At 31.4% G+C, this 13698-nt stretch overlaps 1 protein-coding gene across 1 annotated transcript; it reads right to left on the reverse strand.

The window, feature by feature from the left end:
• Positions 1–2088: 2088 nt before the first annotated feature.
• On the reverse strand, positions 2089–6297 carry TRIADDRAFT_52117 (uncharacterized protein; the record flags this gene model as incomplete). The annotated part of the gene is made up of 10 exons (XM_002108747.1): positions 2089–2893; positions 3073–3224; positions 3477–3662; positions 3828–3893; positions 4069–4141; positions 4216–4367; positions 4472–4631; positions 4736–4899; positions 5017–5208; positions 5512–6297. 10 exons carry the CDS (start codon positions 6295–6297, stop codon positions 2089–2091), a joined length of 2736 nt encoding a protein of 911 aa, XP_002108783.1.
• Positions 6298–13698: the final 7401 nt, after the last annotated feature.

Below are 13698 nucleotides of genomic sequence, written 5' to 3' on the forward strand. Positions count from 1 at the left end.
CAGCGACAACTGTGCGATAGCAAGCAACACATGTGTCTAAGCTCGTTTACCAACTACTACTAAAAGTTTTTTACAAATAAAAAATGTAAACTTTAAACTGCAACATGCAGTGTTTAATGACCCACATGCTCCATGCGGTCAGATCAATAAGAATCTGGGACAAATCTACAAAAATACCCGATAAGTCAATATTGCTTTATGAAAATAATAAGAAATGGAATAAATTAATTTTTAATCTATCATTACCATACTGGAGGTAAATTAAAATCAGATCAAATTCTTGTTGCTATCATGATTTGTGGGGTCGATTTCACAACCGGCTTTTATGAATTCTTAAAAAATGATGACAAACATTCGATAGGATTAAACGTTGCCGTATGCCAATTCATCGACTAATGATAATAAAACGCATATAGCGCGGGAAATCCTATTACTGGCTAATGTACACTTAGTGTACAGCATCAAAATAAAGTTTGCCGTGCCAATATGCGGTATATTGATCACTGCTACAAGATTTTTTTGCTGTTAGTTTAGATCACTTGGCTAAAAGGCTTTACAGAACAATAATGTTTCAGTGAGTAATTTACTGTCGATTAATTTATACTGTAGCTTACTGCTTTTTAGTTCATTAATTATTACGGCAAGTACAGTACATTGCTAGGAACAATTTTGGAAGCTATCAATAGAAATCATTGGCAAATATCTTAATATGGAAACATGATGTGATACTTGGGATTTTTCTCCTTAAATCGCTAAGCATATAAAATAAATCTAGGGAAAATTAACGATATGCCACTATAAAATTTAAAATTTAACTTCAATTTTGAACCGTCAGCTACTCTGCTGTCCTAAAGACTGGCAAATAAAAATTTTAACGACTGAATCAATAGGACTTTCTAAATTACTTATTGGGCTTTCCTTAGTAACTGCATAAATCGTCATGGTGGTGGCATAATAATAGCAAATATAAACTCACTATGCCAGACATGAGGTGATCCAATTCAGCTACCGAGAAGTATCGGTTCCAATCTATTCGAATCAGTACTGCAATAATGGTTATTTTGAACGCCTATTTCACAAATAAATCATCTAAGCGTGTTGTAGACAATCAGTACCATCGTGCTAAAAGTGTATGTGGATTTATCGATGGCCATTTGCGTTAAGAGGATTTCATCTTCATTTCTATAGCAATGAATTATTAACTAGATCGCATAGGCATACAAATTACCGTTTTGACTAGCATTCGACTGGAAATACTTGAAACAGTATACTGAATTGTGCTCAATTTGTTTTCAAATACGAATTACATTTAAGAAATGCTCGAGTAATTAATATATATCTATATATATATAATAAATTATATTACTACTAACGTTATTGAAGAAAAGCAAAGACGATTGATCCAGTATTCACCTTTTAGTTACATCATTTATTTTAGAAGGTTATCCATTCAAACTTTTTGAATAGATTTCAGACAATCTACAAATTAGTCTCAAATTGTATGAGATTTGTTGAATCACTAAAATGTAAAATTGAGATAACCCTATATTATATCAATATACTCAGTACCGAGTACTTGGTTATGTTACAATCTATAATACTCGTATAAATATACAAAGTGCATTAATTATATATTATAGATGCACATTCCTCTATCATCGGCGACGAAAGAGGTAAGATAGGGCAAGCGTATGCCTTAGACCAATCATTAATATAAAACAGCTATCTCTATGCATGTATAAATAATTTATAGCTGTAAAATATAGTTTCCTTTTTCTGCCTTCCAAGAGTGAATTGATTAAAATTCGAGCAGGATTGAAACCAATGATAAATAATTATAACATGTATATATACTGTACAGTATACAGCCTGATATTCATGAAAATCACTGGATTTAAAATCAAGGTTAATATCGTATAATACAAAGCTGACAAGATCAATAGAAGCAAGTCTAATGAATTATGTATTATAAGAGGTACAATGTAATATTAACAAATCTTGGCCAACATGATTTTAATTTCTAATATAGTACACAAGGGGAAAATAGGTTAATTAGGATGAAGAAAGTTAATAAGCATTTCCAACCAATTAAATACTATATACTTCGCTGGAAATTTTGTCATATAAGGCTTTAGAAGCGCTACTTGTATTTCGATTTTGGTAAATAGATCCTAAACTACCCTGAATTTTTGACAATCTAACATTTGTTTTAGTGATATCATCAGCTATTACATCGTCTTCCGCATCATCATACCCATACGCTACGTTATCTGATCTCATGCCTCGTTGGCGCCTTCTTAAATAAGGTCGGATGCCATTATCATCAGCATTATAGCTACTTATGCTAGCACTATCTTCATCACCAACGATAATTTGCGGGCGTAGAAATTTTTGCCTAATTTTGTCGTTAATTAAACTATTCGATGACGTTCGAGATCGACGAATAGGTTCTAAATCATTACCATTATTTTCGTTACTATTGACTCCACTATCACTAGTTGGTGTTGCTAGCCCCTGGCGCAAATCTTGAACTCGTTGTCTAAACCGTTGTAAAGTAGAACTACTCTCCCTGGGAATAGCATCGTCCAAAGGTTGTTCCTTAGTTGTGGTGTGATGTATTTTTGTAGAATTGGAAGAAGTAAAGCTTAAAAAGAGAGAGGAAGGTCCAGGAGCTGGTGTCGATAATCGATCTGATGTTTCCCTCTGCCTATTGATACTATCGGCTTGGCCAGGCCATTTCGCCCACCCAGATGATCCTTTCTTTGTCGCTGGCATTTGTGCTAAATCATGACCTTTGATTTTAAGCAATGTTTCATTGAGAGTCATCGATTTAAATCCTTGCCAGTTTTCAAATTCAGTGTAGCGTCGACATAGTTCTTCATTGCTAGTCAACCTACCGATAAATATGATCAAATAGGAGATCAAATTGGAGCTACAACTAATTATTGATCCAACTATTGCTAAGTTTAAATTAACAAGCGCTGCATCATTATGTCTAATAGCTAATATTGCCTTAACGTTGATTGCATTTATATCACTACATAATAAAGTTTGGTCTTAATAATTTCTTACATGATAGGATTCTTGGATTCCAATTTAATGATATTCAACCACCCTGAAGGTGCCATAAGTTTTAGCCTTTTCTTTGATATTCGTAATATTTTTGCACCGGCACTGACTAATGTAAATCCAGGGGCATTTTCGTCAGATAACGTCAATAAATCCTTTGAATAATATTAGATAAAATTAAATTAGTCATTTATAGCTTCTTAATTGCATAAATAAATCATTCCTTAATTGGTAAGCGATAGAACAACAAAAATCATATTATCAATGTTAAAATGCAATTGACAATCAACATATTACATATTGAAAATTTTTTCTACATTTTTAAATAACAGATTACTTTTCATGATAGACATTTAGTGTTTTGCAATGCATAGTCGGAAAATGATATGTACAAGAATTTAACTTACACATGCATCGCCACGTTTTAAACTCCCAACATAAAGTAAGACTTTAGAGTTCAAGTGAGATTTTGTTCCTGTTTTCACTGATGCCGAAAGTGGGGTGTTGAGACGCTGCCCTGGCTGGATACAAGGTTTTTTAACTTCTTTGGGAACTTTATTTAAATCAACTTCTCTTAGGCAATCACATTTCCCCTACCATTCATTAAAATGACAATATCGCAAATAAATCAATCACCAACATATTAAAATGATATTCACAATAATTAATAGGCTGGCTATTTTTATAACTATTTAATGATTCTATTTATTATAAATTAAACGTAAAATAATTAATTTAATTTATTTTATGTAACAAACCTCCATAAGAAAGTTAATTGATAACGATGATGTCGTATTGCAATCAATGATTTTTCCATGTTTGTACTAAAAAATTTAAGGATATCATTTTATAATCAACAAATTAAATTCACAATCATTAAATTAAAGCTCTCATTAGCAAGAACACAGTGATTAGAATGGTGTAAAGGATAATTAATTACAATGATAACCAATGCTACTTCAATAGCAGTTTTCGACTACTAATCTAGTAAAGGAATACCTCGCGCAATTGTGCTTCAAAGCATATTTCGCTTAATAATTCATCAGACCAATCATTAAATATCTTAAACAACCTGCAAGAAATTATAAAACTGGGGTTAGTGTTTCTTGAAGTAATAAAGTATGCATGATACTACCCATAGTATACCTTGTCTTTTCGATCTTAGCCTCATGTTCGCGTAAAAATTCATCAGCGCAATACTTTTGAAAGATTCTATCGTCGATGGAGAGTAGTTCTACGTTTTCTCTTGCTTTTACAGTAGCGGTTCGTCGTTTGGTTTTCGATATCAATGCAAGTTCCTTTAACAGACCAGTAGTAATATAATTTATTAATTATTTCATTCCTTATAGACAAGGATCGTACTATTATAAATTGGTTACTAGTGATTGTATCACCAACTTACCCCAAAAGAAACACCAGAGGTGAGAATATTCTCCATTCTACTATAAGTTTTTCCTTTCGAATCTGGTTCTTCAATGGATACTGATAAGGAGCCATGAAATATCATATAAAAGCAGAATCCCTCGTGGCCTTGTCTCAGAACGACTCGCCCTTCTTCATATCTGCAATAATGAGAATATTCCATAGGTCATTACCACAATCGCCGAATCACACACCTTTGAAGGAATTATATCTACTTTGCGCTACTATTATGTCAAGTTATTACCTGCAAAATTCAAAGTGGCGTACCAATTCCATTTGCACATGATTAGGAAATCGATCGAAACAGCCAAGACCTCGAAATAAATTTCTTAAATTTAATAGATCTGTATGTGAACGTGATTCGGGTGCTGACCACAATACACTTCTTGCCCATTGAGGCATATGCATCTATAATATTTCAAAAGTAGAATAAGATACAGTAGAGCAGATTATCCTAGCATAAAGTGGTATATCGTAACTATTTATTCTTCATCGGCAAATACTAAGATGGAGCTATCTACTTACAGTTCGAGACCGAGCATATTCTTTTTTACTAAAGGCTAATGATTTTGATCTTCTATTACCATTGTCCACAGTATAATAGTTAAGGTCAATAAACGATGAACTATTATTCTTAAATGCATATTCTTTCATGCCTGTACAGACACGAATGAACAATCTCACGATACGACATAGTTTGATAAATTTTACGCGTACCTAGACAGTAAGAAGCAAATGTGTGATTCAGTTAAATTTTAAATTACTAATCATAAATGTAGTTTTGTAAATATAATATTTACATCTTTTATAGCAAATCAGGCGGTAGTAAAATGTATTCAAATTTTTAATATTGTAAAGGTATCAATGTTAAATTTTAGCGGTTGAAGGAAGTGGAAAGTGTTGAAATAGAATTACTCTAAGAATATTCGCGTAGCTGCGCAATTTACGTTCTAGTTGTGCTATTTGTGAAAAGGATTGGCCTACAAAGAATATGCCTTTTGTCCTCTAAATAAGCCGTACCGGGTTTAAGCGTGTTTCAATTTCATCGGCATTTTTGCAACCGTTAGGATCCTCTTTCTTGTCTGCAGCTTCCACTTTATCAGCCCAAGTAGCTAAGCTACGTAAATACCTATCACTAATATTCGTTCCATTTGTATAGGAAGAAATTTTTCTTCTCGAGGAATTCTTCTTGTCTTCTCCGGCTGTAGTGTGTGATATTCGTCTATTTGATTTATTTTGATCCTTTCTAGATGATTCGGTCAATGATACTCTTCCACGTTTTGTCATAGATAGCGAATCGGTACTATTATTAGCACGATCTCCAAAATTAAAACGTTTCTGAGTTGTTTCATCAAATTTAGGCAATGGAGTCATTAATACTGCTGCAGGAGAAGGCCTTCGATCAATTGGTGTAGTGCTCGAGCTTGAACCAACGCTGGTTCTTTTATTGTGAAATGTGGATACAGGTAGACCAGCATCATTAACATCGATGGTCATAACACGTCTACCTCGTTTTCGATCGAAATGTAATTGTAATTCTTTCTTTTGATCACCAAAGGATTGACTTTTTCTAAGTGGATGATTTCTATAGCCGGCATAACTTTCATCGACTTCTTGTAATTGTATTACTTGATCCTCTTCATCTTGATCATAATCTTGATCGACCGAGTAGATGCTGTTTTCAGAATTAAAATTTGTAAAAGTGGATTGAAAGCACGATCCTGCTGTTCTAGGCCGTTGTCTCGAAGTTTTAATATCTGTTAGTAGTTTTGACAATGTATTTTGAGAATTTTTTGTACTATTCATATTGTAGGATTAATCTTCTTGTCTAATGAATAAAATTAGACCTTTCTTACGAAGTCCTAAGCGACATTGATACCCAATGAACTATCCAAATTATCTATCAATCTCCTTAGTTAGCAATAAAAAGTGCAAACCTTGTACAACACTTATGATAGCTTCGAAATGGATCACTCAATTGCAACATCCATCAAGAACCCTCATGTGTATATTCTTTCTCAAATTTGCCAGTATTAAAAGTTAAGATTCTTGAAAAGATACTTTATGATAATACCAATAAGTTTTCTGGTGGATACAGATGCTATTGATAATTGAATGGTTTTAAAATCATTTTCCATGTAAGGTTTCCAACTGCGATGATATTTTTCATCTTGTTAATTAATTCTATTACATTCACAACGGTCCTTGGTGTCCACAATAACAACTCGAAATCTGTGAGAGCAACAAGTTACTATATGAAATCATTATTCACCTATTGTACTTGGTTGCAATGGCAACGTTTTTTCTATTCTCATTTAAATTATATATTTATATATGCGTTTTATTGGCTTAAGCTTAGCCTTATTCTAGAGCAATAAATTGTCTGTTCTTTAACCTTGCTCTAATATGTTAATTTCGATTCAATCTATCCACTGAATATTAATAGTATCATTTTATGATAGAAAAGCATCCAATTGTTCATCTATTTCAACAGTTGACTGAATCAGAATGAATCTGATGAATATTAATAGATACTTTTAATAGCGTTGTATTGTATAATATAGGATGAGTACCATTATAACAAATTAGCTACTAGTTAAAACTGTTCTCGAATATGTTGGCAGCAGTTTATTAATTTTAGGGTTGATGCTAATACTTATGTAACAATTTTTAGTAAATTTATTGTCCAGACACTATCAAGCGATCATGGCAAGCAATCTTAATTACGTTTTGTTGCCTATAGAATGCAAAATCATCTATTTTCAGCGATAGAACGTTCTATACTTTGATTTTCTTATTATCATCTTATACTCAAATTAGTAGCTACCACACTGTTCTCTATGTTCATTCGACTTCGGCAGCGTCGGAAAGGTAGATTATTCAATCAAGTAGTTATCAAAATAGCAGAACCTACGTTATTACTCAAGTACTGTACGAGTATATACAGAGGATTGCAGGCAATAATTTATACCGGATAACGAGATTTTAATTTGCATGCTGTAAGCGTTTCATGCTGTTTACTTTAATTGCCCAATTAGTCTGATCAGTAAACTAAAATATCAAATACGGCAGTTGTCAATTGCCCTATAATTAAAATGAATAACAGCGTGATATCATTTCATTGGTGTTTATTGCACGATAGAATGGGCTGAAATCGCCGTCATTCGTTGTTTACCATATCTAAGTTTTACGGGTAAAGATAAACCGCTGTGATCTTGCTAATTCATTTATTGCTGAAATAGGACAATGACTGTCTTAATTTAAAATTTATAAATAATCACCAGAATAGAAGACAAAAACGTTATTAGCTAATAATAATTTAATCTACCGCAATACAATAGAAATAATAGACTGCTACTGATACAGGGCGTCGTGCATGATGGTTAACACCAGTAACAAAGAGCATTCCTTAATAAGTTGGATGATGACTGCGGATTGGACTTTGTAGTAGAAACAGTTGTCCATTGTAAAGAAATTATAGCGGCTAGAAGAGAAGTCTAGACGTTAATTTCATGGTTTCAAGATAGAAAAGATACTGTTGGTAAATCATTATTACAATATTGTTAGGTCAGATCCTCGCATTGAAGACAGTTTAAAATCATTGAGAACAACTAATTTCATCAACCTCAAACAAAGAAATTCTTACCAAAAGAACATCTATTGCTAAAGTAACCTGATAATACACCTATAACAATATACTGGTATAGCATAGAAAAGTATCGTAATCCTAATTTAATACATAAAAACTATACAGAGATGGAATAAATTTTAGATGATTGCGTCTATTAGTTGAACATACTAATAGTTCATTTATAATAATATTCGTAGTCTACAAGCAAAGCATTTATACTAATAAGTTATTACAGATGCATTAGTCTGGCATCGATTGTTGAATTACTATCCATATAGTATGCGAATGTATCGTAATCCGAAGTTAACAGATGAAAATTACGCAGAAATGGAATATATCTTTAGGTGATTACGTCTATTACTTAAGCACACTAATAATTCATTTATTATAATTTATTAGTCTGCATGCAAAGCTTCATACTACCGGTAATATATTATTAAAGATGTATTAGTCTGTGAATCGATTGTTGAATCACTATCCGTATAGCATACAAAAGTACCGTAATCCGAAGCTAACAGATGGAAGCTACGCAGACATGGAATACGTTTTTAGATGGTTACATCTATTGATACATTTAATAAAAATGTATTACGTCTGTTGCTTGAACAAGTTAATAATTCGTTTATAATAATTTACTAGTCTGCAGGCGAAGCTTTTATTCTATCGATAATATGTCATTACAGATGCATTAGTCTAGGTATCGATAATTGAATTACTATCTATAATTCCATGTAACATATAAATGTATCGTGATCTGGAGTTAACAGATGGAACTTCGCAGAGATGGAACCCATTATAGATGATTATATCTATTGATACATTTAAAAATGTATTATATTTGTTGCTTGAACACGCTAACATGCTAATATTTCGTATATAATAATTTACTAGTCTGCAGACGAAGCTTTTACACTATATATTAATTATTTATTACAGATGCATTAATCTGGGTATGGATTGTTGAATTACTATCCATATACCGTACATTAATACATAAAAGCTACGTAGAGATGCGGTATATTCTTAGATAATTAAATCGATAGTGCCAGTAAGCAAAAAATCTATCTATAATAATATGCTAGTATCCATGCAAAGCCTTGCAGTAATATGTCGTATTATTATAGATGCGTTAGTCTAGACATTGATAGTTGAATTACTATACATATAGCATATCAATGTACCAGTAATTCGAAATTAATAAGGGATATAAACCACGTAGAGATGACGGTACACTCTTAGATAATTACGTCTATCCAGGTATACGACAAAATTAGCAAATAGATTGATGGCAGACTCTCAAAGCCTGTGTAATAAGACTAATATTTTGTTTTTTTATCATAAATGATTTACAGAGAGCTGATCGTAATAACTGCAGTCTAGAAAATGGGAAGAACATTGACTAAATGGGGGCAGGTACAAATGAGGGAAACGTGAACTCATTTATACGACACGCGTGCTCAATTCGTATTAGTAAGTATAATTAAAGATTAAAATAATTAATTAAATTATTAGGGTTAATAAGCAGCTACAGTAATTCTTTTCTATTATGATTTCACATTCAAGTAGAAATTAGTTATTAACAATATATCGACTATTTTATATTCATTCTTAATCATCCAGGTTCCAATGATCGTGATATACCTCTATAGATTAATTTTTCATATGACTCAAGAGATCACCAAATGACTTTTAATCACGTTCAAAAAGTAGACATCGTTTTAATTGAGGTATTACCTACCTAATTTATCTCATAGATATCGCTTCAATTTAGCCATTACTCACCTAATACGTACTGTGAATAATATTTAATCAAACCTAAATTACACCATACAATAGACGACGAGTTACTGTAGCATGATAGTACGAAATACTACTGCAGATCGATTTTTTTCTTCGAGAACTGCAAGAGAGGTAATCGATGTTTCTTTGCACAGCTTTACATATGTACAAATGAATATCAGGTCAATTATAATTGTCTAGATTTCATCTAGTTCGTTATTATGTACATTATGGGGGTGAGACAATTATGCTCGTAGAATTTTATAGTAAATGATTTGAAAGGATTCCACTTTAGTCCAGCTGTCTTTTTATCCTGTATAGTATACTTAAATTTTACTGTATTGAAATATGGAGTTTTTCGACAAGTAAATTCAATTCTTATGATCATATACATTGTAGATACCAGGTACATATATTACAGCGATCACGGCATTTTCTTAATTCTGCATGACGCGTAATGACATGCTGCTGTTTGCTAGTACGGAATGCTACAATTAATAAAGAGATTTCATACTTTACTATTTGGGGATTAACATCTTAATCAAGCCTACGGACCAAAATTGACTATAAGACTTCTAATTCTACTACTACATTTTCCAAATAATTTATAATGACATGCTACTGGAATAATAATGGAATGCTGAAGCAAATAAAATCAATAGTTGTATCTTATAATCATGCTTTAATAAAATGAACAATATTTCAATCAAAGCATAATACTTTTACTGATATGTAACAAGATGCTGCCATACGCCTCTCATCAAGTCAGTGCTCTTTGTATAGTGCCGTGAGACACTGCTTCTCAGACATATTGAATGCAGCAGGAAGTAAATGCATTTCTCGTAATTTTTATGATAATTAGCTAAACAATATTTGAAAATTCTGGCTTAACTCAAGAACTTTTTTAAGCCACTTTGGCTGCTGAGAATTGATTACATGGTTTAAAAAGCAGACAAGGCATCAACTAAGGTATGATTTTGTATAACGTAAAACGAAGCGTACGATCAATGGAACACAACGCTAACTAGATGAACTTTTGTCTTTTTAATATCTCGACTAATTTTATTTGATATCAATAAGGACTCAATATATCTAAACAAGAAGGTCATGAATTAGAATATACCTTTTATTTAACAATGGATGGGTAAATTCCGCAGTAACTGTTATCATAAAGGAACTATACTACAATTATACTAGGTTACAGTCTTACTTTAGTAACAAAAATGTAATTAAAGATTAATTATAGACACTAATTTAATCCTTATTTAAACCTTTATTTTGTTTAAACACAGTATAAATTAGCTTTAGTTAATTTCAGACATAAATTCAAGATTTATGAGCATTACTCATTCATTCCGTGTAATAAAGAAATATGATCTTAGAACTTCAGAGAACTATACCCCGCATTGCAAATTAATTGCAAGGATAATAAGACATAAAGTAATACATGTCATTTATACAATACTACAAATTGAACGAATTAAAATCACAGCAGAAGGTTACTTTTCTGTGAGAAGGATATCGATTTCTAAAATATACGGAAATATAAGCCAACTTTATTTAATCTTTGTTTAGACATATGTGCTGAGTGATTAAATATTTCCTAGCAATTTAGTTTGTACATCTTTTGATCTAAATCTGAGCACTTTTATTTTACACAACTTTTCTTCCAGGAAGACTGGAGTAGAAGATTTTATCGATTTATTTCCTGCAGTATTGTTATTAAATATTTTATTTTACATAAGTTACTAGCTTTTGCGCTTCTATTAGATACCGTAGTTGTGAATTAATTAATCTAAAACAACGGTAATTAGAAGATGATTTTATATGCTATGGATAATGGCGTAGAATAGGAAATTTAAAACCCTTTTACATTGCGTTTATTCTTTCCTACAGGCGTAAAATATTCATGAAAAGTGGGTCTAACATGCAGACATTCTTATTCTAATATCAAATAATATGACTTCCTGACCATGAAAAGAAATTTAGCTATCCAAGTATTATATAACTACTTATTATAATAAGTTTTGTCTACATAGCTGGTAAATTGGAATAGTTTATAAGATTTCAAATTATTCTGTTATTAATTTGACGCTAATTAAAACCTTAACTTTATCATTATTAAATTGATAGAGATTTACGGTTACTGAAAACGGAAATTCGTGAATTGCAATTTCTACTATAAAGCAATTTATATTAATAAGGTCATATCAAACTTACAAAGAGTGATAGTAGTTGCAGAATCGAAACTAGCTGTATTGATAATATATATAATTGATATCAGAAATCGAATTACATTTACCAAATATTGTCGCTTTAAATATGCTATTATCGATTAATACTTTATTCAATAACTGGATACATTCCTTCCCTTTACTGAAACATATGAGAAATTGTAACAAAGTAAATCAATTTTCATGTTGAATTCATAACTTTGATCTAAAGTAGGCAACAAAAATACTATTTAGCTTACGTCCGCAAAAGCTCGCTTGGGTGATTTGCAAGACTAATTACCGAACTGTAATAATAAAAGCATTCTTGATGTAGTTATCATAATTCGACTGTAAAAAAAAGCTGTCAGCCAATTATTCATCCTTGATTTTATGGAAGATAATGTTGTAGATTATAATGCAATTAGGATCAAGTATCACAAAGATAGGCTAGTACGCAGTCTGTCGATTATAGATGCCCTGTATTATAATAAAAATTTACATTCTAAGAATTATTTTAATTTCTTAACTTAACCTTATTGCATTATCAGTTGATTAATAACGAAACAAAAAAGTGAACAAACAGATGCTAACCTTTATATTAAGTACGGTCTTGAAGATATACCGTACATGTTATACGCAGTTTTGAAATTAAAAATGTGAAACTGACGCAATTATAATTACCAGTTTTTCAACGATTGAAAATTAGGCGAAAATCTCATCTAATTTGAATAACTAGAATTACTATAGGTATTACTCTAAAATGTCCAACGCTAATCTAGATCATATATCACAGTATAGCACTACGTTAGAATTACGAATGAAAATCCCATTTCGCGACACCAGCTTTTAAAGCAGTGTATTCTATTTGCGTCTTTTCGATTGATAATTGAAAACTTAGATTTCATCGAATCTGATTAATCAGAATTAGTGTAGATGTCTATTTTAAAGTATTGATGCCTAATCTATGCTTGACATTAAATAGCTAAATTCGTTTTTCTATGTTTTTCAATGATGATTGAAACCGAAGCTAAAATCTTATCGAGCCAGCTTTATCAGAATTAGTAAAGATGTCTACTTTAAATGTCCAAGTGAAATTAATTAATTATTTAAAGTGAGGAACTAATCTATTTACGACCTGGTGAATGATAGATAATTGCAACATTGGGCTAAAATCTCATCTAATACGATTTGTTAGAATTAGTGCAGATGTCTAGTTTAAAAATTGCAAGACTAATTCATTATTGAAAGGATAAAACTAGTGATTTAAAATTACGCTAAAACTACATCAAAATCCGATTAATTAAAAGCAGTATAGTGTCTACTTTAAAATTGATCATCCTAATGAATTTTTACTCACCCTAATTGCTTGTCAAAATATTGATCAAAACATCAAGTACCATATGCGCGATAACTGAGTTTCGTAAACGGTCATTACTGTATGTTTATTAAAAGCATTATCTAGGCTACCGATTTTTTAAGTTGAGGTTTATTAACGATTTTATAATAGTATATCACGATATAATCTCTAGCAAGAATAACCTAATAATTAATTCTGAAAACTTAAATTGCCACTATTGAGTTAAT

This window comes from Trichoplax adhaerens, genomic scaffold (genome assembly GCF_000150275.1).
Source record: "Trichoplax adhaerens TRIADscaffold_1 genomic scaffold, whole genome shotgun sequence".
NCBI classification, from domain to species: Eukaryota; Metazoa; Placozoa; class Uniplacotomia; order Trichoplacea; family Trichoplacidae; genus Trichoplax; species Trichoplax adhaerens.